The sequence below is a fragment of the Bactrocera latifrons genome, unplaced genomic scaffold (assembly GCF_001853355.1).
Source record: "Bactrocera latifrons isolate USDA-ARS-PBARC rearing strain unplaced genomic scaffold, ASM185335v1 scaffold_58, whole genome shotgun sequence".
Lineage (NCBI taxonomy): Eukaryota > Metazoa > Arthropoda > Insecta > Diptera > Tephritidae > Bactrocera > Bactrocera latifrons.
The window spans coordinates 1,406,860-1,428,589 of NW_017537245.1; the positions used below are offsets into that span (position 1 = coordinate 1,406,860).

Sequence of the window (21,730 nt, forward strand, 5' to 3'; positions counted from 1 at the left end):
TATGCTAGTAATCTTGTGAATTGGGACTACACAAAAAAATTGGGCCTGTAAGAAAAACACACCAAACCATGAATTCAAGCAGCCAAGCTTCATAGTTTTTGCCCTGAATCTGGGGTCGTACTCTCTATTAGGGGAGCGTCTTAGATACTGACGGGACCCTTTACCGCCGTATAGAATAACTTTCGACACGTCTGTCCACAAGATGTTGCGCCATTTCTCAATCGGCAAATTCTCAATCGGTCGTTTGGCAAATTTAAGACAACTTGCTATATGTTTTTTTTAATAACGGTACTTATCGAGGACTGCGGACATATAAATTATGTTCATGTAGAAGTCTTCTCACTGTATGAACACCGTAGGCCAGGTTCAATTCATTCCATATCTCCATAGCTGACATTCTAGGTCGAGTCTTGGCACATCTTACAACTATTGGTGTAATTCTCGGAAATAATCCATATTTTGCCCCTTTTTCGTCTTTTTTTTTATAAATAATTGCATTGTGAGTCGTTGTGGCTTAACACCCTACAAATCTTTCCACTCCCTTGTGGGATTCTCGTCTTTCGTCACTGCAGTGCTKCCCGCGGCCCAAAAAAAGTGCAGTCATATTTTTTTGCTTTTTGCATTGAATAATTAATAAAATATCTGGAAACTTACTTTTTGTTTGATAAAATTAAATTTTTTTATTAAAAATTATCTGTTTGCAATCATCTCATCGTTCACTACTATTCTWTTGCTCGCTCATAAAAACAGATATCCCAATAAAATTGGCTTTAAAAAAGTAACGGTAAGTAATTCACACTTATTRTTGTATGTAACAGGACCGTTATACTTCAGAGAATATAACTAAAATACTGATCGACGGCAATATCATAAAAGAAGCAAAATTTAAGGCAAAACTCTCTTGGCCAATAGGCACTACTATTTCAATGCTCGCAACTGTATATCGAAATTTCGGATAGACGTAGCTGCGTTAKGACAAATAATTAACTTCAATTCATATAATTTTATAGTATTTTTTTTTTTTTGTAAAATCGGTTGTATTAAATAGATAACGGTACCAAACAATTGTACTCCATACGAATTCTTACCGAGTATTTTAAATATCTTAACCAAGCTAAATGTGAAATTCACAAATTTCTAGAAGCKCCAAGTTAAAGATTAAAATATATTTTTGAAATAATGTTCTCGAAGGCTCTGGCTTCATAATGATCTCAGCTGTAGAATTAAAAATAAGCTTTTAAAAGGCACCATATGGTCAAAAGAAAATCACTGTAGCAGTAATATTGTTAATAACTCACTAATATATTATCGTTTAATATATAATTCGTTTCGTATATAACTAACAGCATTTTAACTTATGTATTTTCGCGTCTTTGCTTAACGTAAAATGAAAAAATACCGGTGATAAGACTGAATAATGTAATTCCACATGTTTGCCCTGACTTCGAAGCCAACAACAAATGTGCAAAAACAAASCAACAAGCAAGGAGGCCATGACGAATTTTTGGTTAGAATTTATTTAGTTGTATTTGTAAAAGCAAAACAAAAATATTAACTTAACCTTAAAACCTGTTAAACTAGTTAATTGGTAGGATATTCTACCTACGAGTTGAATCTTGAAGCGCCAATGCCTGAATTTAACAATGAACTGAACATGCACCATTTCACAGAAGTTTATRCACATATACATATTTGATTAACCATATTTATTGACTTTATTAAGTCCTTTGAAATATATGCATGTGCATAGAAATATTTCAGAAGGCATCTAATACTTTAGTATAAAGTCCGAAATGCAATATAAAACTTCTGCTTTTACTCCACAAGAATACCAACTTTTAATATTGAATTTTACGAAATATTTATTAAATATCACTTACCCACTAACTCAATGTGCCGTATATGTAGACTAAACTTTATAGATTTCTTAGATTTTAAACACTTTTTCGCTGCACCTACGTGCTTTCGTAATTAAAAATTTCTTTTGTAGGATCGATAATGTTTTCCTGTGCCGCGTATTCAACTTGTTTTTTGCAAGCCATCTCATCACCGTTTTCTTGCAGTCTTAAATATACACACAAAGATACAATAAGACTTTTTTAAATGCGTTATATATATTAATTTTCGCTTAAATAATTTGTTTAGTTATAATGAAGTGGCCTTTCTTTATCACTTTTTGCTTATTCACTTTTACAATTAGCAGTGAAGAGTAAAGAAAAAACTAAGGAAATATATATATATATAAATGACTTTCTAGCGCTTTTTCCATTTCAATTTCTTCAACAAACTTTTCGTAAATTTCTGAGTATTTAGCTCCGATATTTAAGATTCATGAATTCCATCTCCTATAAAAATTGTCAAAATCGTCTACTCAACCCTTAAACTCTTCCTACTGCTTACGTATTGCTCTATTTTTACATAAAAGCAAATTTTTCAATGTTTGGCGAATAATGTTTTTTCTGCACCTCTTATAGCTTTTTCATTATTTAAATGAAATAAATTTGGATTTTTTTCACTATTTCACAAACTGGCACACATAAATTTTTAGCACCGACCGTTCATGTACGTACGGTTTGCAGCTGAAGAACTTTACAATATGGCGCGCACAGTGTTGTGCGAATGCATGGCCGCCGAGCAATTCGCTAAAAAGTAGCGTGTTAACCCAGAGTTGCAATTATAGAATATTTCTCGGAATATAGAATGTAAAACAATTTTAAAATAAGTTCTAAAAATAATAAAATTCTAATAATTATTACAAAAAATTCCTCCATATATTCTGATTCTATCCTAATTTTGTATAGAACACAAATTAGCACAACAGATAAGTTATTTATGTATTCTGCTGACTAGTTAATGTGTAATTAAAAAAATGTGTATAATTACTTACGCGTTTAGTATAGATAACATCTCTTTTAGAAATATTGCGATTCTTCATCCAAATATATATATATTTCCGATATTTGTCTTAAATTTGCATTTGATTTTTAATTTTCTCACAATTTTCGTCTCGTTCTTTTCAAACACAACACCAATAAACCGAAAACACATATTATGTATTTCCATTTGACACTAACTGCAAGACAACTCCAAATGCTCCTTGATGCTAAAACTTTTCAATAAAATTGCGCTAACGCAAGTAGGGGGGAAGTGATTTTTATAATTAATGAAATTTTGAATAAACCAGAGTACAGAATAAACCTATTTGATTGACTTTTCTTGATCTGACAATTTATTGAAAGTTTAAGTACTTTTATGTCCCAGCCCACTATAATGCTAAACACAATTCCATCGGAAACAAAGTAGAATATCAAGTACTTTCAAAATATTAAGATTTTTAAAACAGAATCTTCCAGAGCTTATAACGTTGAAAATTGGCCAACGACGTTGATGCTTTTCAACTTTCTYAATGGCGTCTTATCAGTATTTCACTGAACGTACCGTGTAGGTAGTGCTATGGAAAAGCGATAACTGGCCAATAAAAAGGGCAGACGTGGAATATTTTGAACCTGTTGTTGATATGCGGCTTTTTGAGATGATTTGATAGTACTTTTCGCTAGTTTTCTTTCTACAAGCAGATTTTTATAATAAAAGCAAGTGTGATTAAATTTTAACAAAATGATTGCTAAGGCACTAATAAAAGTAGTATGTTTGTTGGTACTATGGTCAGTGGCAGAAGGATTCACTTCGCAGGAGGTGAAATGTCATGGTATTTTAATACTATGTAAGAATTAAATTACGAAATAATAATAATTTTTATTTAAAAGTTTGCAAGGCAACAGTACAGGAATTGGAGAATGCTATTTCTAAGGAAGATCCAAATAAGACAGTTGACGTCAGTGGATTTCGACTTGATGCTAGAGGAAATTCTATAAGTAAATCCGTTAAACTAATTAAATCGGAGATGTATCTGACCGAGTTAATGGAAAAGATTTGTAAGTGATGTTGCGATATTTTCGATATTAATAAACTTACTTAAAGAAATGAAAAGTTAACAAGTTTTATCAAATCGGATTGCAGGTGATAAGATGGAGGACTATGTTAAAGCTACATACAAAAGCAATGGCAAGTTTACACTTCTTAAGATGATTGTCGATGGGAAGATGAATCCGGAATCATCGCTAGTAGATTTTGTCCAAGACGGCGATTTAAATAAAAGTCTTGGCCACTATGTAAGTTATTGCCGTTGAATTACAGAACATTTAATTATTTCAATTTTATTTAGTGTTTGGAGATACTCGATGATCATGAAGAAATCATCATAAAAGCCTTGCAAGCTCCAACACTTAGCGACGAACTGGACACTCAAATTTGTGGAGCTCAGGCGAAATACTGCCCTTACAGTCCAATTCAAGAAGAGTACGACTTTGATGAAAAGGATGAATTATGATAACGATGAATTAAGTTGAATTTACTAGTTGAAATTTGTTTTTTTTTTTAATACAGCATATTTATTTTATAAAAACAAGTTGTGTTTTTCAATCATAAACTGTAATTTACATTGTTATGTTAAATGTATTTCAACATTATTTGCCTTTCACCATTGACCACATAACGACAAGCCAAGGAGCGCCCAAGCCAATGCCAAAAAATAGTGTCATAATCATAGTTATTTTGAATTTTCCAGCATTCAAGTTTATTGGAAGATTCTTTGAAAAAATGTGAAGAATTAATTTTGTAGGTTTCAGTCAACGTAAATACATACTTCGCCCGGACAACCAGGTCTGCCATGTCCGCCTTGACGTACCATCGTGGTTGAAAACTGACGTATTCTATGGGTAAGCATACCCAATCGACCAGTCATCTTTGTATGTTTTATTATGTTCAATCAAAAGTTTTGCCAATTTAYTCTGCAACGTTTATAATATTTATATAGGTTTTAGGTGTGTGTCATGAGTTTTTTTTGTCGATGACAGTTTTTAACAATTATTCCAATGTATACTTTCTTTTAACTTTGAAACTTTTTCTTCGAAGCTAGGTGGCATTAAGACAATTTTATTTAAATATGTACAGTATTTACATTTGTAAATTCCCCAAAGCTTTGTTTATYTTGGAAATGCTTGATAAATAAAATAGACAATTCCTCATGTTGTAAGATTTATTCTGACAAAATTTTTGAGGATTAAAGTGAACCAGGGAAAACTAACTTACCTATCACCTTAAGGAGGCTCCTGTGTACACATGGATGTATATTTACATTCCTAACAAGTATTGTTATTTTTTTCTTTTCTATGTAATGAGTCATTCATCCATCATGTCCGATCATTGTATTTTTACTTTAAATTCAAAAGTTTTAATATTGTTCCGTTYATTTAGAGCAGTACGCTTGCAAAATAATATTTAAAAAATTAAAGCTTTTTTTAAGACATTTGTTTTATTGGTGAAAATTGTTTCACTTTTATCTTAATCATACATAACACACTTTTAAATAGTTGGTCATAGCTTTTAAAAGTTTGCCATAATTTTTGCTTACAAAGTCGAAACTATAAGAGAAAAATAGTATCATTAAAATCAGCACTAATTAAAAAATACGGCAAACGTAATTTTATCGTAAGATCACTAACCTTAAATTTTACTTCTTCAGCAGTTGGTGTCTGACGACCAAGAACGGAGCAGCCAATCCAGAACCAAAGAAAAGTATAAAGTAAGCAGTCAACTTATAGCGGTTATTCAGACCGAAAGGCAAGTTCTGCGAAGAAAAATATCAATATAAAAATTAGATATTATGTTAACTTATGTAACAATGTGGCTATTGAAAGGGTTGTTATTTCCTCAAAGAATTATTATACCTCGCCGGGAATACCGCCATGGCTGTGGTGTCTCACCAAACTCTGGGTGATATTACGAGCCAAAAGACCTGTGCGACCCAACATTTTAATTTTAATTTGTAATAAAATTGAATTCCTTCAAATAGWGGATATGACTGCTGATTCCAACTTGACGTTAAGAACTTTACAAATACAGAAACGAATCTGACAAAAAGAAATGTCAAAATTTTCCAGAGTTGCAACTGATGAGTGTGGCGAATTCAGAAAATGTCCATTTTACAAAGCATATATTTTTATTTATTGTTAATATTTGCAAAGAATTTTATTCGAATTAAGAAACTCTTTATAAATACAAATATTATATAAGTTTAGAAAAAAATGTTAAATATTAATGTAGTGAAATTCCATGCTKACAATTATGTATCGATCAACGATCGAGAAATTAACAGCTGTTTTGTTATCAATACTATAGCGTGTGATGTAACTTTATCTATGCAATTCCATGTTGTTGGTCATTAGATTCTGATACTCTAGTGATCGTTTTAGTTTTGTATTGTTATTACCTTAAAATATTTTTTTTAAGCGTTCAATCATGATTAAGTTAGTGAAATTTTGTAGAAGCCCCTTAATACAACAAATACCTCGTTACACAGCCCGACTTTTGCATGTTGGCGATGCTGATGTTTTGTCAAGCTCAATTGATAAGAATTCTGCTGAGTTTAAGGTTTAATWAAACACGAATAACATATATATTATGTACTCTACACTAAACAATTGCAGGAAAATGTTGTGGAAATGACTACTTTGATAAGCCAGCTAAATGACATTACTCAGCAAGTTCTGACTGGTGGTGGAACTACAGCAATCGAACGCCACACTTCTCGAGGCAAACTTTTGCCCAGAGAACGCATCAATTTGTTACTAGACAAAGGTTCATCCTTTCTTGAATTAAGCACTTTGGCGGGATATGAATTGTATGGAAAAGATATTGTAAATTCAGGCGGAATTGTTACTGGAGTAGGTAGAATATGTGGGTACGTATTAGTAAAAGATGCATACTAATTTAATGAATACTTAAAAAATATACACTTAYTACAGAACTGAGTGTGTTGTTGTTGCTAATGATGCTACGGTTAAAGGAGGTACATACTATCCAATTACTGTAAAGAAGCATTTACGTGCCCAGGAGATTGCTCAAGAAAATCGTCTGCCGTGTGTCTACTTAGTGGATTCTGGTGGRGCTAACTTACCACGTCAGGCAGAAGTTTTTCCAGACAAGCTACATTTTGGACGCATTTTTTATAACCAAGCTAATATGTCGGCATTAGGTATACCTCAGATTGCAGTCGTGATGGGAAGTTGTACGGCCGGAGGCGCTTACGTACCGGCCATGGCCGATGAAAGCATTATTGTTAAAAGACAAGGTACCATATTTTTAGCTGGCCCGCCTTTAGTGAAAGCTGCTACAGGTGAAGAAGTATCAGCTGAAGACTTGGGTGGCGCAGATTTACACTGTAAAACTTCTGGTGTAACCGATCACTATGCTGTGGATGATGAACATGCACTTTATTTAGCTAGGCAAGTTGTTCGAAGTCTAAATTTGCCATCAACAAATAGCTACAACGAAAAATTGTTATATTCAAGTCAAATGGCGAATCGAACGGTCAATGCTAAAGGTCTAGAAACGATTGAAGATCCAAAATATGACCAAAATGATTTATATGGAATTGTGGGCACAACATTGACCAAAAGTTTTGATGTGCGTGAGGTCATAGCACGAATAGTGGACGGCAGTCGTTTTACAGAATTCAAAAAATTATATGGAGAGACATTAGTCTGTGGTTTTGCGAAACTTTACGGTCATACAGTTGGAATAATTGGAAACAATGGTGTACTATTTTCGGAGAGTGCTTTAAAGGGGGCACATTTTATTCAGTTATGCGCCCAACGGAACATACCATTGGTATTTTTACAGAATATTACTGGTAAGATAAATTCCAAATAATGATAACTTGTATGTCACTGTATTAAGGAAAATCTTTGGAAAGGTTTTATGGTTGGACGCGATGCTGAGGCGAATGGAATTGCAAAGAATGGTGCCAAAATGGTGACGGCTGTAGCTTGTGCAAATGTGCCTAAATTTACTGTTATTATAGGAGGATCTTACGGTGCTGGAAACTACGGAATGTGTGGTCGCGCGTATTCACCACGTTTTTTGTACATGTGGCCGAATTCCCGAATTTCCGTAATGGGTGGCACTCAGGCAGCCAATGTTTTGGCCCAGATAACGGCAGATCAACGTAAACGTGCTGGTAAAGACTTTACTGAGGAAGAGGCCAACAAGGTGAAGGCACCTATTATTGAGACATTTGAAAAAGAAGGTTCACCTTATTATAGTACTGCACGTTTATGGGATGACGGCATCATTGATCCAGCGAATACACGCCAAGTGTTAGGCCTAAGTTTAAAAGCGGCTTTGAATAACGCCAGCCAATCTACACGGTTTGGTGTATTCCGCATGTAAAATATTGAAGTGGATATGTGGACGCTTCTTGCATTTATTTTGATATACAGTTGTGTCTAGTTGTGAATAGTCTTTGAGGAAATTGTTGCATTTATTAGAGTTAGGATAAATTTTTTTAAACAATTTTTGTGAGTTTACAAGTAACTTAATGTAAAGTAGTTATATCGATTGAATATTTTTTCAAATAATATACACATATGATAAAGTAGTACTTAAAATTTGTTTAAAATATTTTTTAAAGCACGTTGAATATTTTTGCTTTACAAGTTTTAACTTTTCATGTATAATCAATTTAATTTAATTAAAATATGTTTAGGGTCAAAGACKTTGATAATTGTATCATTTGAATTCTGGTTAGACATAAGCAAAGTGTGTTTGTGCAATGAACACAAAAGATGTAATACAAATAAATGGTTTAAAAATTAGAAGTTTAAATAATTATAAAAAGTTGGACAATAAGATGGCAACACAGTRCATGTAGCGGCACACAACTTTTTGATTTGTCTGGTACATTTTCTAGTCGTTACAATAAAATATTCACCACACATATTCGTTGTGTTTGACCAATTCGAAATATCCGCTCGTTGTTGAGATTGAACGATTTTGAGTAGTTTGTTCGCATTTTCTGTGTTGATAGCACGCGTTATTTGATTCGCGTTTTGGCGTTTTAGCAGTATAAACTGCTCACATACTTACATATTAAATCAATTGATATTTCCTGCGTAAGAGAAGCTATCAAAGCAAAGACGTTGCAGAATTATAAATCGGCAAGTGTAAAAGGTAGAACGCCAAACTCGAACAATTGAAAAATTTCCAAACATTGCGTTTTAAATCAAATTTATGTTGAAAATACAGTCATTGAAATTATTGTGGAAGATTGTGTTGAAGAAGAATCAGAGAGAGAAAAGGAAGTTCAGGTTGTGAGTAAAAGTTAAGAATTTGAAAGGAGAAAAGCAAGAACTTAGCAGGAGTGGTGTGGTCTGTTGCGTGAAGTTGGAAAACGCAAGTAAGATAGAAAACTGCTAAATTCCGCTTGTAGAAGGAGGTGAGTGTATGTGTTTTAAATGTTGCGCTCGTCAAAGCGATAGATGCGTTTTGGACGAACGAATGTATTTCGGTGGATGAGCGAATGCGAAAATATAATGTGTTTTGTTGACTGAAGGGGTGTCAAATGTGAGTGTAAAAGAGAGGGCAAATGTATGGCAATTTTTCGAAGTGCAAATTTTGAAATGAAAGGAATGGGTAAAATGTAACAAGAGAAAATAAAGGATGAAGATGATGATTAATGCGTTGCACGAAGATAATGGTGATGACGATTGCAGTAAAGATATATTGCAACTTGCAAGAATACTGAATTTGAAACAAATGAATAACATTCTTTTAGAATAGTGTGTGTTGATTTATTGMGTTGTGATTTTAACACTATTTAGAATTCTTTTTTATAAGAAGTGTTACAAAAGTACTACGAAATAGGAAAAATTCCAGCATTCTTTGAAGTTTCACTTTTGCAGATAAATTAGACCACAAACGTCACAGAGTTATTTTATTAATGATTGTGTTGAATCCCTAAAAATGAGTAGGTTTTATTTTTATTTTTTTTGTTTTTCAGTAATAATTCTTATTATTTTAAGTTAAGTCCATGAGATAAGTTAATTTGAATATTAAAATTGGCCATGCACTTCAATTCAGAAGTTGATAATACTTGCGTGGCTGCTATCAACACCTGTATGTCCAAATAGCCACTCCCATGTCARAAAAATTGCTGAGTATGTAAAATGGGTAATGCAATGGTTAATTTTAAATTATTGTGAATCTAATCAAGAAATTATTGAGTCAGCAARATTACTTTTCAGTTATTTCATAAGCTTGATTATTTGGAATATATATGAATTTGCATAATTTTTAATATACAGGTGTATTACGTCATCAGTTCATGGACTAAATTCCATTCGCACATTTTATGAATATCTAGTTTGTAACTATGTATGTACATACATCGAAGTTGTTCGGCATGCTAGTAGCCGGTCTAAAGTATTAATGCAGCCGCCTACTTAAGTATTTTAATGTAGCCACAGACTTTTGCTGTCCATGTAGGTTTACACAAAGCATTAATACTTGATTTTTCGCATTATCTGAAGATTGATTTTAAATGCACAAAGGAGTAGATATACATCTTAGGGTTATAGTGGTCAATGCCGAAAGTAACTTGCTTACAGACCTTTCTTTGGAACTTTGGGTAACGATTAGCCGGTTTATTCATATTTTTTATTCCGTSAACTTTATATTACATTCATATGGCATACATTTTAAAGTTGGCTTTATACATGGCTTTTAGAAGGATGCATAAACTAAGTTTGATACAAGCTGAGTGTTAACGAAATTCAATATAAAATGTTATCGCCATCTACTTTATGTTGTTCGTAGTTTTGTGTGTACCTTTTAAATTTTAAGAGTATTATTTGACATATTTTTGACGTTTAGCAGTTACCCACGCATTTGTAAAACTAGTTACACATTTAAAAGATTTGCATTCCTTTGGATTAGTGTGTGTGTGTGTGTGTGTGTGAAGATATGATGCTGAAAATGAATGTTGGTTTTCAAATTTTGATATGGTACGTATAATACATAAATTATACCCGCTTGTATAGGGTTTATAAACGAATAAAAATAGCAATGTTTTAATGACCCTTTCCTTGAATTATTGACAGGAAAAATAAGCAAAAATATTACTACTTCACTTATTCGTCTGACAAGCCTATAGCCACCACATGTCTTCAATTTGACAACAACATAATTTACAAATGTCTCTGCTAATACATATAAGCAAATCCATGTGTATGTACATGACAAAAAGGAAGGTGATGGGCAATAGACTCTTGACCAGCAGTAATGTCAACAGACGACCTAGTAGTGGAGTTGAGTTCGTTACACTCGTTTTCAAAGCGATTAAATTACTATTATTTACAAATTTTAATATGATTTAATAGCACAGCATTACATAATAAGTCAGGAACTCAAACCCGGATTGTTAAAATCACCAGCTTGTCACTACACTAGCAATAACATTTTATGACTGTCAGAAAGTTAAGGAAAAGGGAAAATTAACTTTATAAATATATGTCAGATTGATAGAGCTTCTATGATGAAGATAAAAAATTTCGTGCCATTGAATAGTCTTTAGAAATTTTGTTGACCTGTACATATAACAATCCAAGTATTGATTAAGTATTTGACATTGGAATACACTTTGTGTTTATCCGCTCTCCCTGCTTCGGCTTAATGCTAACCTGTTTTATAATATTACAGCATTGATGTAACTTATTCTATGAATACTTTTCCAGAAGTATTCGCTGCTCAACATATGGTCGGCTTAACGAAGCGCCTACCGAATTATATTACATATATATAGATAGTAGCTGGCATATAAATTGAAGGAATAAAATCGTCTTTGTACGTAAAACTTTTTTATCCACCTTTTTAAAAAAATTTAGGTATTTTAAAGTACACAGTTATTTCGCTTTGTCATGTTTTATTTATGATTATGTTATTRATTTTATGAATATTTGTATGATTACTGTCTTCACCCATCATTATACACATAGTAGCAATTAATATTAATAAAAACAATACAATTTTTTTCATTAAAAAGATGTGGCCTTTTTATTTACGAGGAACTTGCGTTGAATCGCCACACTTTAACGGYAGTGGCACCTGCTAATAGTAAACCGCTACCAGCTATTATTTCGCATTTTAAAGAATGCACTTTTCAAGCTTCTGAATTTATGTCAATTGTTTCTCTATTAACCAATGTTTGCAAAGCTCTGAGTTATTTTTATTGTTATTTTCAGTCTTTTAATTACGCACAAAGCAATGCAATTGCTTTTTTTTTTCAATTTGTTAACTTTAAATACCTACCACCATCCACTTCCTATTTGCCCATTCAGGTTCTTCCTCATTCCAAAATGTCAGCATGTAGTCGCTTTGTTTTGCGTAGGTTTTGGCGGTGGCTCGGCCTAGCCTCGAGTTGGCTGACGGACGGTAAAGTTCATTGTTCGCTTGATATTGCTCGTGAAAGTGCTGACGCATACTTCGGCTGTTGGTGATGTGCTCATTTTGTTTTTGTATCTATTTATGTTTGTTAGATTTTTGTTTTTAGAAGAAAAAAAAAACGCCGAACGTTGCATGTTGGCCACTGCTGCATTCGACTGTAGTAGGCAACATTGGGAGAATTCGGTTCGCAAGCGACATGTGTTGCTGTGCTGTGATAAGTATGCTGTATGCAGCATTAAGCATTCTCAAGCAGCTCGCCCAATCGTGCACGTACAGCGGTTGTATGAAACTCTGCATTTCTAAATCTTAAAATTAAATATTTTACCATTTGTCTAGGTTTTTTTTGCGTCTTCGGTGAGTTTAAAATAGACGGGTGCAACTAAGTCCGCGTAGCATGTCAATGCAACAATAATTTTATTGTCATTCAAGAACAGTCGGAGAGTCGGAAAGCAATATTTAGCAATTTTGTAACTGTTTCGCTCTAATATAGGGTCGAATTTTTTCTATTAATTTTTCTTGGGTCGAAATAAATATAAGTAATTAAAAGCAGCTGTGTTTGCTTGTTATAAATCTTATAATTGACGACTATAAATATATATAATTTTAATATGCGGGTATATCTTGTACAAGCTTGCATCCAAATATAGTTAAATTGAGTTTTTAACATTAAGTTTCAGTTTCGATGAACATCTGTTGCTTGCTTCTACTGTGCGCCAAAATAACATGAGTTCATAGTACGCACGCGCAAGTTATGCTTCACTTATTATCTTAACAATTAAGTTTAATGTGGGAGCAATTAGTATCGTTAGTAAAAATATTTATATAAATATATACATACATATATCGTGGCGCCATCACCGTCTCCACCCATAATCCAAAAACAAATTGTAAAATGAAATATAAAGTCATATAAATTACAAATCGTTTACAAATATCGCTGTTAAAGATCTTTAACATGGCGATAWTATAAATTAGTTCAACTATTCGCTCTGCTTCGCTTCATCTAAAAAAGTCAACTGCAACTTTAACCAAAATCTTGCCTTCGGTTGCGGTTTTGGGCCTGGCTGCTTTTTCTAMAATATTCCACAATATATATATCATACAATATATGTGTACATACAATCATACTTGTAAAAATGCTTATGCTTTATTTTTGTTTCATACGTTTTAAGGCAGTGATTGGTAGGGAGTGAGAGCAAGACGTCAACGGAAAGAAGATTAAGTGAAAGAACACCATATCAGCCAGTTGGTCTATACATCAGTCAAGTCATAAGGACAGAGAAGAGCGGACACTTCATTTAGTTGCAGCCGGCTGTTGTGTGTGCAGTAAAGCAGAAATAAATAAATAAGGAAAGTAATAATTGTAACAATACAAAAATGGCAGTCAACGTGTACTCCACAAATGTGACTACCGAAAATTTATCCAGACATGATATGCTCGCTTGGGTAAATGATTGCCTGCAAGCGCAATTTGGTAAAATTGAAGAGCTCTGCACTGGTGAGTTAGTTCTTGTAGTTTTGTATGAAATCATTAATCGAACTATTTGTTTTTTTTTTCTAATTCAGGCGCTGCTTATTGCCAGTTCATGGATATGTTGTTCCCAGGCTCGGTGCCAATGAAAAGAGTCAAGTTCCGTACAAATTTAGAACACGAATATATTCAGAATTTTAAAATCTTGCAAGCATCTTTTAAAAAGATGGCAGTTGATAAGGTAATAATGCTTCCGATTGTTATTTTACTGATATGACATTTATTTATATTCGTCTCTCAATATATTATTGGTATTATTAATATTTTAATCTCTTACTATAATTTTTTTTATTTATGAGATATTTTATTCTTTGAGCGTTTAACAAAGTAGTGTAGCAGTGTGTTGAAAACTTTTTTATTTTATTTTTTTACATGCGAATATGATAAGCGAATGATATTTGGAAAAGMAAGTCTGTTAAAGAAATGATTTTATTTATACAATAAGAAATGCAAAAATTAGAAGAAAACAGAATTTTGCAGAATATATTTGGGGTATAAAAAGCGTTAATAAACGTGAAAAATATAAAAATAAGAAAATTTGATAAGAGAAAATAATATATTACCCTTATTCACGATGCGTTGCATTTGGTTTTATATGTTTATTCATTATACATTGAAAAAAGAAAACGTCGGAGAACCTAAAAAATATAAGAATACTAAATGGTCAGCGTGATGAGCTGAGTCGTTTTAGCGATGTACGTCCGCCTGTCTGTCCGTTTGTATATACGCGATCGATTACGTTATCGATTTGGAATTTTGCACACGTCCTTTTCTTCTCAAGAAACTGCTCATCTGTTGTACAAATTGTCCGATCAAAATCAAGTTCTTGTATGTACTTTTTTATTGGGCAAGAAATCTTCACAAAATTTCGCATGGATTATTGTCCAAAGYGGTACAATCTCCAAACATATTGTTCAGATCGGACCACTACAGCATATACATACTTATGTTGCTGTCATACTGACCGATCAAAATCTAGTTCTTGCAAAGAAAATTTGAGCTTTTGAAGGGTGCTTCGGTGCAGTTGAAGTTATCATTTTTCCTGTTATATTTTATTTTTAATTTTGTACTTAAAATAAACTGCATTTACTCCACATATGAAATCTGGTATGCGATAGGCCTTCATCGCACATTTAGAATCTTGAGAAATGTAAACAAGATCAGCTGTTTTATAAATATAAATTAAAAAAGCATTGCATCGTTAATTTGACAACTGACTTATTCGGAAATAGCGGCTATCCGACTTTATGGTTACATATGGGTAAAAATAAATTTATTGATTTTAGAGGGGAAATGATGCATTAAATATCAATTACTTATTCTTGAATCAGCTTAATGCTGAATAAATTTCTTGAACAATAATGTTGTGCATATTATTCTAAATAATTTCACATACAAATATTTCAATTGTGTCAATAATTTGTAGATAATACCAGTCGATAAGTTGATAAAAGGTCGTTTCCAAGATAATTTTGAATTTTTACAATGGTTTAAAAAATTCTTCGATGCAAATTATGATGGGCGCGAATATGAGCCGCTTATAGCTCGTAGCGGCGTCAAGCTGGGCAATGGCATTGGCGGTGGCGGCGGCGGCAGTAGTGGTCGAGGCAGTAGCAACGATTTACTCGAGAAGCGACCCATACAGATGCCAAATCGAACGCATGCGTTACCGGCTGTAACACAACGTACCGCTGTTAGGTCGGAACGCGTTGGAGGTGGGCAAGAAAAAAATCTTTTATTAGATAAAACTAAAGTGAGAGAAGAAGAGGCGAGACACAAGGAAAATATTTTAACCAGCACTCGCCTCCAAATTCTTTGCACTTCAAACAGAATTAAAACAATAAATAATTTTCAAAAATTATAAAACGTGAAGCACGAATATTTTTTGTGTATTGAAAATATAAAAAGCTGCTAAAATGAATGGAATATTTCAAATTTCAATTTCAATTGTAACCAAATTCAGCGCGCTCATCTATTTACACCAATTCGACACATTCATCTTACAAAGCCACCTTATGCGAAACGCACAGCATTGCACTGTATACTCATGCACGTACATACATACATACGTTGGCACATTAATGGAGGGCAGAGGTCGCCTTGAACTTTGTGAAGAATACGCGTGTGTGGAAATTACTCTGAGACAAAGCTTAACGCGACCTAGTGTAACTCAAGTCGACCTCTMGCATTCATTCAGCTAAGACCCAGGGGGCTTGTTTTATACATATGTAGTACATATTTAATTGTAACATTCCTTTTTTAGCTTGTTTGTCAGTTACATATGTTACCATATATTTTATTATACGAAAAAAGCGACATGACATTCGTTTTGTTTATTTTTTACTTATTTTTAAGTGAATTTTGTTGCTTTATAGATATCACCACATACATRCATACCAATAATACACATGTAAAATCACTGTGCGCACTACTCACCTTAAGTATATACATACATATGTAGTATATAARCGCCCGTCCTCACGCCGGCAGGTTTACCAGGTGACCCTCAACTAAATGCTTCAAATTTCGGCATTAGTTTAACTGGCGCWTTTGTATATTTGAGCACCTAAATAATAACATACGTACTTAGTGTATTTTTACGTCTAGTGTGGTGTGTTCGTATGCCTACTGTTGAGAATTTAAACTTGTATTTGTGATTTTTCCCCATAAGCGGGTTATTTCAGTTACTTTCTTTGTATTATTATTAATTTAGACTTATGTTTATGTTTCACTTTTTATGAAATTTTTATAGTACTATATACCTTTAACTTTACTTTTCAACTTTCAATTTTATCTTAATTATACACAAAATATATGCACTTGGAGTTGTGAGCGTAAAAGTGGTAGTAGTAGAAGCTGCTCGTACAGTAATGAGCTACCATGAGTTTAGGTGGAAGAAAATGCGCTATTACATATGGATAATTGASTTGAGTTTAATTAATGCTTTAAGCGGGAAATTATTTTTTATTACCAAAATTTTAATTTTTTATTTAATTTAAAAATAAATGCAGTTTTTGCATTTCTGTTTTGTTTGACGTTTGTTTTTATGCGTTTTTTTTTTTACAAGTACCATAGTCCAATTATCATAAAACTTGCCGGCAAATGAGGTGGAAACGCAGACCTGTTTCTGATTCGCTTACAATAGTCAATTTGGTGTCAATTTTCTTATAAAATAATTTTTTTTGTAAATAAAATTTCTTTGCAATATTGAGGCACATTCTCCGTTTTCTCTATTTATTTATTATTGTTACTACTGGCTAATACCATATTACACATTTCAATTTATTAAAAGTAAACTTTCATTCAACAATTACTCTTAATACCCGGAACATCGTATATTAATTTTACCACAATGTTTGCAAGACACAAAAGGAAATGTCCGAGACCCYATAAAATAATATCACTGATCAGCGTGACGTTCTGAGTCGGTTTAGTTATGTCTGTTTGATCGTCTGTTTTTGAGATATCGATCTGAAATTTTGCACACGTTCTTTTCTCCCCAAGAAGCTGTTTATTTGTCAGAACCGCTGATACGAGATCACTATAACATTTAGCTGACAAGGAAACTTAATGATCCAAGACATGTTAAAAGTTTTTTATTTAAAGAATATCTTCCCCATATATGGCTAGGATTATGGTCAGAGGAAAAGCTACAATTTTCGAACAAATTTTTCTCAACGATCAAAATCAAGTCCCTATATGGAAACGTTTTTTTTTTATAAATATGGCAAGGGTTATTATTCAAGGCAAGGCTACAATCTCCGAACTTTACATATATAACTTATAACTATTATACAAACTCAACTTAGACTCCTTATGCAAAACCTCTTTATGATACAAATTATCTTCACGAGCCAAAGATAACGGTACAATCATACAATACAGATTTGCATGTAGCCATATTGCCATATAAGCTGACCTATCAAAATCAAGTTTTTGTATGAAAACTTTTTTATTTGTGAAGAGTATTAACAGATAGCTTTGGTGCAAATGAAGTAAATGTTTTTTCTTGTTCTGGTATCAGCAAAGAAACTCAAATAATTCGCAGTAAACTTCAAAAAAGTTAGCAAAAGACGGTAGTCAGTAGCAGTTGCTGCTCTAATTACGCGACCTAACTCCTTGTGCTTATTTACTTTATTGTATAAGCAACATTTGATTACATCTATTGCAATAAATAATATATTTATAAATATTTACGAATTATAAATGTCTTTTATTTTACAATTTCTTAAYTTCTTTCACGTTTTCTTTTTAATTTTTTCATATTTTTATTTTATGGCTTTGTTATGTCTTTTCCTTTGCTCTTCTATTTGGTTATTTGTGTTTTTTTGTATATTCCATGTATTTTTTTTAGATAATCCCAATTGACAAACTGATCAAGGGCCGTTTTCAAGACAATTTCGAATTTTTACAATGGTTTAAAAAATTCTTCGATGCCAATTATGATGGCCGAGATTACGATGCCAGTGCTGCTAGAGACGGTGCTCCAATGGGTTTTGGTTCGGGTGTGGTGAAGGCTTTGCCTGGCACCKGTGGCGGTTCGTTATCTTCTCGTAAGCCAGTGGCCATAGCACCGCCGGCGCGTTCATCAACAACATCAACGACACGGCCCAGTATGTGGTGTTGCATTTTTAAATTGTATACAAAATTATGTCTTTTTTAAAAACGCTTAGTTATACCCAAAGAAATTCGCTCCAATCTCTATGTAGTCTCATGTATTTTTATATTTGCACATAGCTTGTATTTAATTTATTATCTTTGTATTATTATTTTCTATAAAAAAAATTATTTCGCTGTTTTTAAGTATTTATTGCTGTGTGTATAAATCTATCTATTTAATAATTGTTTGTCAAAACGATTTCTGATTTTACTAATTTTTTATTCTAGCAACTAATTTTGTAATTTTGTTTCGAATTACTTAACCAAGTGTTCATGAAAAAATCCATTATTCATTGCTTCGTAGATTTAGTTATGTTTCATTTAACAAAATTGAAAGCACAACTTTTTCAAAAAACATTTTCACAAACAAAATCCATATTGTTAAAAATACAATTTTCAAATATTTCCCTTAAAAATAGATGTGTACGTGCTTCACGTTTGTTGAATTTCCCTTGTAAATTATGAATTTTAACCTAACTTATTATATATGTTTTTATACTGGTATATGTTTGCTGATATTGCTAATTTTTATATTACGCTATTTCAAACAACGCGCATGCGCAGTTTCCAAAGTACCACCTCGCGCCGCAGCACCAGTTGTAACTAAGTCAGCTGCCGTGAATAATACCACCGGTGCAGTTAAAAAGTCCGGCGACTCATCCAATGCGGTGTCGAACCAACAGATCGAGGAGTTGTCCAATCAGGCAAGAWTTTTATCTTATCACATAGGAAATTTGAAAATAGAATATATAACGTTTTTTGTTAAATTTTTCGCAGGTCATGGATATGCGTTTGAATTTGGAAGGTTTGGAGAAAGAGCGAGATTTCTATTTCTCAAAATTGCGTGACATAGAAATACTGTAAGTGTACTGAAATTGTATAAAATTGAGGTAATGAGATAAGCGTTTTGTGTTTCCCACACTCCAAGTGCTTTAAAAAAAATCTATAATATTACAAAGGAACACAGGTTTAATTTTATACTTGGATTTAATTAAATATCAAAGCATGAGACCAGGGGTGCAAATTTTGTAATTTCAAAAATGTTGAATGAAAAATTATATTTCAAATTTTTTTTTCTGATATTCATTTGAATTTTAATATTAAACTGAAAACTTCTAGGCTTAAAAGTACAAAAATAATTTTTTTAAATTAAAAGTTTAACTGAAAAGGCACAAGAAAGGAAATATTTACATATTTCCGACTTGAATTAATATTAATGACATTAATTTCTTTTTAGTTTTATTATACATATGTATATCAATTTTCATTTTCAAAAGAACCAAAAAAAAAGAACCAAAGAGATAAAACAGGAAATATGTATGCCAAAAAATGTCAATTCGAAAGTAATTTTTTTTGAGATTAAAAATTAAAATGTTTTCCCAGTGTTTGGGTTTAACAGTTTAAAAACTATTTTAAATTAACAACTATTTTCAGGATTACAAAAAAGACAACACTGAATCAGGAATATGCCTATTTTAATTTTGAAGCATCGTTTTMATTTTTTATATTTGTGCTTCTCAAAAAAAATTTTTATTGGCTGTATGTTATTAATTGTTCCTTTTATATAGTAGCTTACCTCATAAAATCAAGACTATACGCTCAAAGAAAGCTATTTATGAATTTCAATTTTTTGTTTTGGTTTTTTTTGTTTTTTGAATAAAAGTATATAAATACAACTAACGCTTATCTATTGTCTCAAATGCAAATATTTACAAATTAATTTTTGATATTTTAAAATATTTTTCTGTTTTCATGAATTTTTTCAACAGCTGCCAAGAAGCAGCAGAAGGTGACCCGCATCCTTTAATACAAAAGATTTTGGATATTATGTATGCGACCGAGGTAAAGCGCAACACTTCTGTATGTGTAATTTCATTTGTATATTTCTTTTTTCACCCCGAAAAAAATTCCCCACAGCAAAATTTTTATTTTTTTGTATAAACTACAAATGCCAATTTGAAAAGTAAAAAAAGGTTAAATAATAACTAAAATCAAGTTTAATTATAGTTTTAGCAAAGATAGCTATTTTTTAATTTTGATTAAACTTTTATCGGCTGAAGTTATTTATAATGCTACTAAAAACCATTAACAGTTTTAAAATTATTATTTTTAAATATTGATTTTATATTACTTGTTTTTTTTTTTTTAAACCTCAATTTCTGATATTACATAATGCAAATGCTTATTTTATGATGAATGATTAGCCAAATTATTGTTGTCATTAKATTTGTTTACACTATTATATTTTACGCGGTGAATTGGCATTTTCTTATTGTTAAATATTTTCTAATACTAACACCATTTGGCAAGTCGTCTTAACMGCCAATGACGCACTTTTACTCAATATAATTTCATAACGCTCTTTTTTCTTTTTTTCTTTCCTTATTATCCTCAACACACTGAAAACAACAACAATCACATCACTGTTCGCTGTTAATTGGCCATAAAAACGGTGCATTTGAATTGAAAATATCAAATATCATCATCATACACACCACCACCTGACACCCGCATTATTCGACAACCTCCAATAATTGGAAAACAAAAACAAAAAATATATATATCCGTCATACACACCGCGCGTATATATTTGTGTATGTTTGCACCGCTCCACGACGCTGCATCATCAATGTATATAAATTTGCTGTGTGTATGTGTGTGCGTGCATTAACATTCTCTTCTGTTTGTTCAACCATACATCATTTACATAATGCTCTGTAAATTCAAAAACACTACACAACCGAACACTACTACTACACCTTGACAGGATGGTTTTGCGCCTCCGGATGAAATTCCGCCCGAGGATGAGGAGTATTAAAAGCAACAACTCGCAAGGAGGATTGATTACAGAACTGCAAATAAACAGAAACTGAGAAACAAATGTTTATATTACACAAAAAAGAAAAAAAACAAGATTTAAAAAATACAAGAATTTAAGCATAATAAACTATGTTAAACATGATGGATAAATGTTGAAAATATTGCTGTACTCAATGACAATTTAGAATGGAAAGTTTCGGCTACTACAGCTATAACACTCGAAACTGATGAAGAAGCAAACAGATAAGGCGAAGTATCTTTAATAAATAAATACATGAACAAACTGCTTAAATTACGATAATCTATAATATAAATACGAACAAAATCTAACGAAAATAAACGATATTAATATTTGAACATAAAACGTTCATAAAAATAAAA

The 21,730-nt window shown here is 32.2% G+C and overlaps 6 protein-coding genes across 15 annotated transcripts in view; 3 read left to right on the forward strand and 3 right to left on the reverse strand.

Annotated features, from left to right (window-relative positions):
• Window positions 1-3,144, reverse strand: part of LOC108974696 — a 22,757-nt gene extending 19,613 nt beyond the window's left edge. For 5 of the 8 annotated variants that reach the window (XM_018942695.1, XM_018942692.1, XM_018942693.1 and 2 more), the window contains exon 1: window positions 1,881-2,586. The gene's annotated coding sequence lies outside the window, so the exon portion shown is untranslated. Of the gene's footprint in view, window positions 1-1,880; window positions 2,587-2,887 lie in introns of those variants that run through there. The other 3 variants (XM_018942690.1, XM_018942689.1, XM_018942688.1) reach the window with 3 other exon arrangements.
• Window positions 3,145-3,445: 301 nt separating this feature from the next.
• LOC108974683 (protein canopy homolog 2) lies at window positions 3,446-4,465 on the forward strand. Its single transcript, XM_018942669.1, has 4 exons — window positions 3,446-3,706; window positions 3,765-3,932; window positions 4,018-4,169; window positions 4,223-4,465. Exons 1-4 carry the CDS (start codon window positions 3,616-3,618, stop codon window positions 4,385-4,387), a joined length of 576 nt encoding a protein of 191 aa, XP_018798214.1. The 5' UTR covers window positions 3,446-3,615; the 3' UTR covers window positions 4,388-4,465.
• LOC108974684 lies at window positions 4,423-4,801 on the reverse strand. The gene is made up of 2 exons (XM_018942670.1): window positions 4,703-4,801; window positions 4,423-4,646 (listed from the first exon to the last, which is right to left on the reverse strand). The coding sequence occupies exons 1-2, from the start codon at window positions 4,799-4,801 to the stop codon at window positions 4,524-4,526; spliced, it is 222 nt and encodes a 73-aa protein (XP_018798215.1). The 3' UTR covers window positions 4,423-4,523.
• Window positions 4,802-5,345: 544 nt separating this feature from the next.
• LOC108974685 (cytochrome c oxidase subunit 7C, mitochondrial-like) lies at window positions 5,346-5,960 on the reverse strand. Its single transcript, XM_018942672.1, has 3 exons — window positions 5,787-5,960; window positions 5,562-5,686; window positions 5,346-5,480 (listed from the first exon to the last, which is right to left on the reverse strand). The coding sequence occupies exons 1-2, from the start codon at window positions 5,868-5,870 to the stop codon at window positions 5,570-5,572; spliced, it is 201 nt and encodes a 66-aa protein (XP_018798217.1). The 5' UTR covers window positions 5,871-5,960; the 3' UTR covers window positions 5,346-5,480; window positions 5,562-5,569.
• A 207-nt stretch (window positions 5,961-6,167) lies between these two features.
• Window positions 6,168-13,673, forward strand: LOC108974701 (probable methylcrotonoyl-CoA carboxylase beta chain, mitochondrial). The gene is made up of 5 exons (XM_018942699.1): window positions 6,168-6,489; window positions 6,546-6,799; window positions 6,864-7,750; window positions 7,814-9,069; window positions 13,512-13,673. The coding sequence occupies exons 1-4, from the start codon at window positions 6,358-6,360 to the stop codon at window positions 8,287-8,289; spliced, it is 1,749 nt and encodes a 582-aa protein (XP_018798244.1). The 5' UTR covers window positions 6,168-6,357; the 3' UTR covers window positions 8,290-9,069; window positions 13,512-13,673.
• Window positions 13,674-13,699: 26 nt separating this feature from the next.
• Window positions 13,700-21,730, forward strand: LOC108974703 (microtubule-associated protein RP/EB family member 1). Of its 3 annotated transcripts, none has more exons than XM_018942700.1 (7): window positions 13,700-13,837; window positions 13,906-14,051; window positions 15,297-15,585; window positions 19,094-19,233; window positions 19,307-19,389; window positions 20,299-20,389; window positions 21,297-21,730. In XM_018942700.1, the coding sequence occupies exons 1-7, from the start codon at window positions 13,717-13,719 to the stop codon at window positions 21,345-21,347; spliced, it is 921 nt and encodes a 306-aa protein (XP_018798245.1). In that variant the 5' UTR covers window positions 13,700-13,716; the 3' UTR covers window positions 21,348-21,730. The 3 variants fall into 3 exon arrangements, with proteins under 3 accessions (XP_018798245.1, XP_018798246.1, XP_018798247.1); XM_018942701.1 differs by having other exon boundaries at window positions 20,299-20,371; XM_018942702.1 differs by lacking the exon at window positions 15,297-15,585 and adding an exon at window positions 18,225-18,483 and having other exon boundaries at window positions 20,299-20,371.

Bases quoted from the DNA above. Each gene is read 5' to 3' on its own strand.
- LOC108974683 (XM_018942669.1), top strand. From the start codon at position 3,616: ATGATTGCTAAGGCACTAATAAAAGTAGTATGTTTGTTGGTACTATGG. The intron at 3,707-3,764 runs GTATTTTAATAC...TTTATTTAAAAG, and splicing joins GCAGGAGGTGAAATGTCATG to TTTGCAAGGCAACAGTACAG. The intron at 4,170-4,222 runs GTAAGTTATTGC...AATTTTATTTAG, and splicing joins ATAAAAGTCTTGGCCACTAT to TGTTTGGAGATACTCGATGA.
- LOC108974684 (XM_018942670.1), bottom strand. From the start codon at position 4,801: ATGACTGGTCGATTGGGTATGCTTACCCATAGAATACGTCAGTTTTCA. The intron at 4,647-4,702 runs GTATGTATTTAC...ATTTTTTCAAAG, and splicing joins GACCTGGTTGTCCGGGCGAA to AATCTTCCAATAAACTTGAA.
- LOC108974685 (XM_018942672.1), bottom strand. From the start codon at position 5,870: ATGTTGGGTCGCACAGGTCTTTTGGCTCGTAATATCACCCAGAGTTTG. The intron at 5,687-5,786 runs GTATAATAATTC...TTTTCTTCGCAG, and splicing joins ATGGCGGTATTCCCGGCGAG to AACTTGCCTTTCGGTCTGAA.
- LOC108974703 (XM_018942700.1), top strand. From the start codon at position 13,717: ATGGCAGTCAACGTGTACTCCACAAATGTGACTACCGAAAATTTATCC. The intron at 14,052-15,296 runs GTAATAATGCTT...AATAATTTGTAG, and splicing joins AAAAGATGGCAGTTGATAAG to ATAATACCAGTCGATAAGTT. The intron at 15,586-19,093 runs GTGGGCAAGAAA...GCGCATGCGCAG, and splicing joins TAGGTCGGAACGCGTTGGAG to TTTCCAAAGTACCACCTCGC.